The sequence below is a fragment of the Octopus bimaculoides genome, chromosome 13 (genome assembly GCF_001194135.2).
Source record: "Octopus bimaculoides isolate UCB-OBI-ISO-001 chromosome 13, ASM119413v2, whole genome shotgun sequence".
Taxonomy (NCBI): domain Eukaryota; kingdom Metazoa; phylum Mollusca; class Cephalopoda; order Octopoda; family Octopodidae; genus Octopus; species Octopus bimaculoides.
Window position 1 is genome coordinate 46,780,934 of NC_068993.1, and position 2,891 is coordinate 46,783,824.

General features: G+C 32.9%; 1 protein-coding gene across 7 annotated transcripts in view; it reads left to right on the forward strand.

The window, feature by feature from the left end:
• The window catches only part of LOC106869699 (E3 ubiquitin-protein ligase MYCBP2), a 145,882-nt gene that overhangs the window by 81,261 nt on the left and 61,730 nt on the right, over window positions 1-2,891 (forward strand). For 4 of the 7 annotated variants that reach the window (XM_052972468.1, XM_052972462.1, XM_052972464.1 and 1 more), the window contains exon 56: window positions 824-946. The exons of the other annotated variants lie outside the window; for them this stretch is intronic. In XM_052972468.1, coding sequence (XP_052828428.1) covers window positions 824-946 — 123 coding nt within the window. The remainder of the gene's footprint in view (window positions 1-823; window positions 947-2,891) is intronic. 7 annotated transcript variants of the gene reach the window in all.

Below are 2,891 nucleotides of genomic sequence, written 5' to 3' on the forward strand. Positions count from 1 at the left end.
CCCCCTCTTAACCCTTTAGCATTCAAATTACTTTGTCAAATACAATGCTTATTTATTCAAATTGGTTTAAATTAACCATGAAGTATCTTGTAGCTTTGAGATTTCAGTGATGTGATTGTATGTCTTTATAGTGACATTGTAGGGCAGGTGTGAGTGGCCGAATCTGACCAGTTTGAACATAAAACATGCAGAATATATGGGCCCGATATGACTAGCTTTAAATGCTAAAGGATTAAACACACACACACACACACACGCACACACAGTTGGAGATTACTAATTTCAATTCCAACATGGTTACATTCATTATCAAACTTTAGATTTTACCCGTGAATCATGATCTTTATGCAACATCTGAGTTTTGATAAAATTTTGGTTTACTTTTGTTTTCTTCTTTCCATCATTATTTTAGATTTTGTTTCCAATTGTCAGTATTCTTTATTAAAGTTCTTTTTTAAGTTTCCCATTCAATCATTATTTCTCTTGCCTCTTACAGAAATAATTATCAACTATGATTCCATAACTCTTAAAGAAATTGTCAGGAGAGCTTTATATATAGATACATGCATACAGATACATAAAACACAAAGTCGTCCAGACATGACCACATAGGTTGTGTATTCATTACATGTCATTCAGTCAAATTGATTGGTCTGTCATCTGCTTTTTATTGATTGCTTCTATCATCAGCTTATTGATTATGGCTACAGGTCATCGTGTGTTGTTAATACTCTTTTTCTTTTCGCACTTGGTAAGAGTCTTCATCGCAATTTCTGTTCTATTTCTCTCCTTCATCATAATTCTCTCCATCTGATTTTTCAAGAGAAAGAAACTCTTAAAAGTTCAACCTTACCGCAAGCCTGTCTGGTGAAAATCCCAGCAGAAAATGGTGAAACTAAGCGCCTAGCTGCTCCTCTACTATCAAATGTGAAGACCCTCTCTGGAGGTAAAAAAACTCTCTCTCGATCAATCTTCTTCCTCTCCCTTTTTTGACTTTCTGTTGCTGATTTTTCTCTCTTTATCACTCTCACTTTTATTCAGCTATTTAATTTTGTTCGCTCACTTGCTCTTTTTCTCATCATTACTGCTGCGATATCTGCTTATCGTATTTTTGTGATATATTTTTTGAAGAATTCAATGTTCTGAAATGCAATTTAGTTGATCAATATACTTTTTTTTTATTTCACAAGAATTCACTAGCTTTGGTTGTTTATTTATTTATACATTTATTATATCTATCTATATATATATATTTATTTATTTTTCTTCACTCATTATGCACAGTTTTGGTTTAAATTTCGTTCATGCCTCTTGTATATTTTTGCCTTGTGCAGTGATTATATGGCTAAGTGAGTCTTATTTTATATCCTTGGATCTTTGAATATTTATTGATATAAAAAAAAAACAAAAAACAGAACATGTCTCCCTAAAACAAGAAGAAACCAAAAACCCCGCTCTTGTGTTGTATCCCAGTGATGTTCAATATTTTCCCAAATACTAAACAGAGATTTGGTTGTTCATTTAGTTTTTAATTACTTAATTAGCTGCTGTTATGAACAGTTCACCCATATAAATATGATAATTCAAAAGAAATGGTATCTCCACAGCTTGCAATTTATCAATAATATTATTGATTACTATTATTATTGATATTTCAGTTTTTTTTTTTTTTTTTTTTTTGAAGCTACTTTTTACCTTTCTTTGGTTGTTTCATATTCTTTTCTGAATTTTTTCAGTCTACAGTGCATCATTTATGGGGTGTAAAAGGGGTACAGAGTTTAAGGTTGAAAGATATTTTGGTGGAAGAATTTATTATAAAATTTATCAAATTTTCTGGCACTTTGTATGTTTTGTCCCTTTTTTTTTTTTTTTTGTTTCATGTGTGTGAATTGTTTTTAAAAATCTAATATGATGTATTGGAAAAGGAACAGCGGAGAAAAATTAGTAAAAAAAAATTATTTTCTCTTAGAAGTATTTAAACCTGTTAAGCATATTTTATCTTATGGATCTCGTGATCAGTTGTATTGTGAGCTAAAATTGAGTTTCCAGTGTGGGGATTGACAACAGACTGCTTGCACTTGAGGTGGAATAACTACTAAAATGTGTTTTTTCTTGAAATGCCACTTTGTCATCATTCCTCTTGTTGATGTATATATCTTTAGCCTGATGCATTCAAATATATACATATTTACATACACACACACACACACACACACACACACATATATAGGCATGTTTGGTTTTACAAATGAAAGAAAGAGAACTCAATGTGTGAAGCAGGGTATAGTTAATCTGTCCTCAGTTGTATAATTGCTATAGAAGGGACACAAAACCCTACAAATTCCTTTAAGTTACCTTTGAGAGGTGTCTTAGCTTGAAACTCTATGATCTAATGTCAACCTTGTAACAATTCCAGTTAGTAAGAGAAAATCTGGTCAGCTATTCTTGCACCGACATGCAAATACACATGCACACACAAACCCTTTGCTCCTTATGAAGTATTAGCCATTGCTGACCTTTCTCTACTGTTTTTGACTCAGGGCTTCCTTTTACTACTACTCTCCAATTAGATACTTGCCCTGCCTTGCAGCAAGAGAAGGCCTTCCTCTCTCAATTCTCATTGGTTTTGAAATTTGAAGTTTTCTGTAACTTTGCTTTTTTTTTCTTAGTAGGGATGGAGGCCCTATGCCAAAAAAACATGGACCGCCACTCACTCTGAGAAGTGGTGGTCCATATTAATTTGGCCTCTATTCTTTGACCTGTCCAACATAAGAGGCTCTGTGCTCTGCTGGCATAGCTCTCTGGGTCACTGAGGAAAACAAGCCTTTGCACTTCAATAAGGATTGGACCTTGTGGATATGGATATATATATATATATATATATATATATA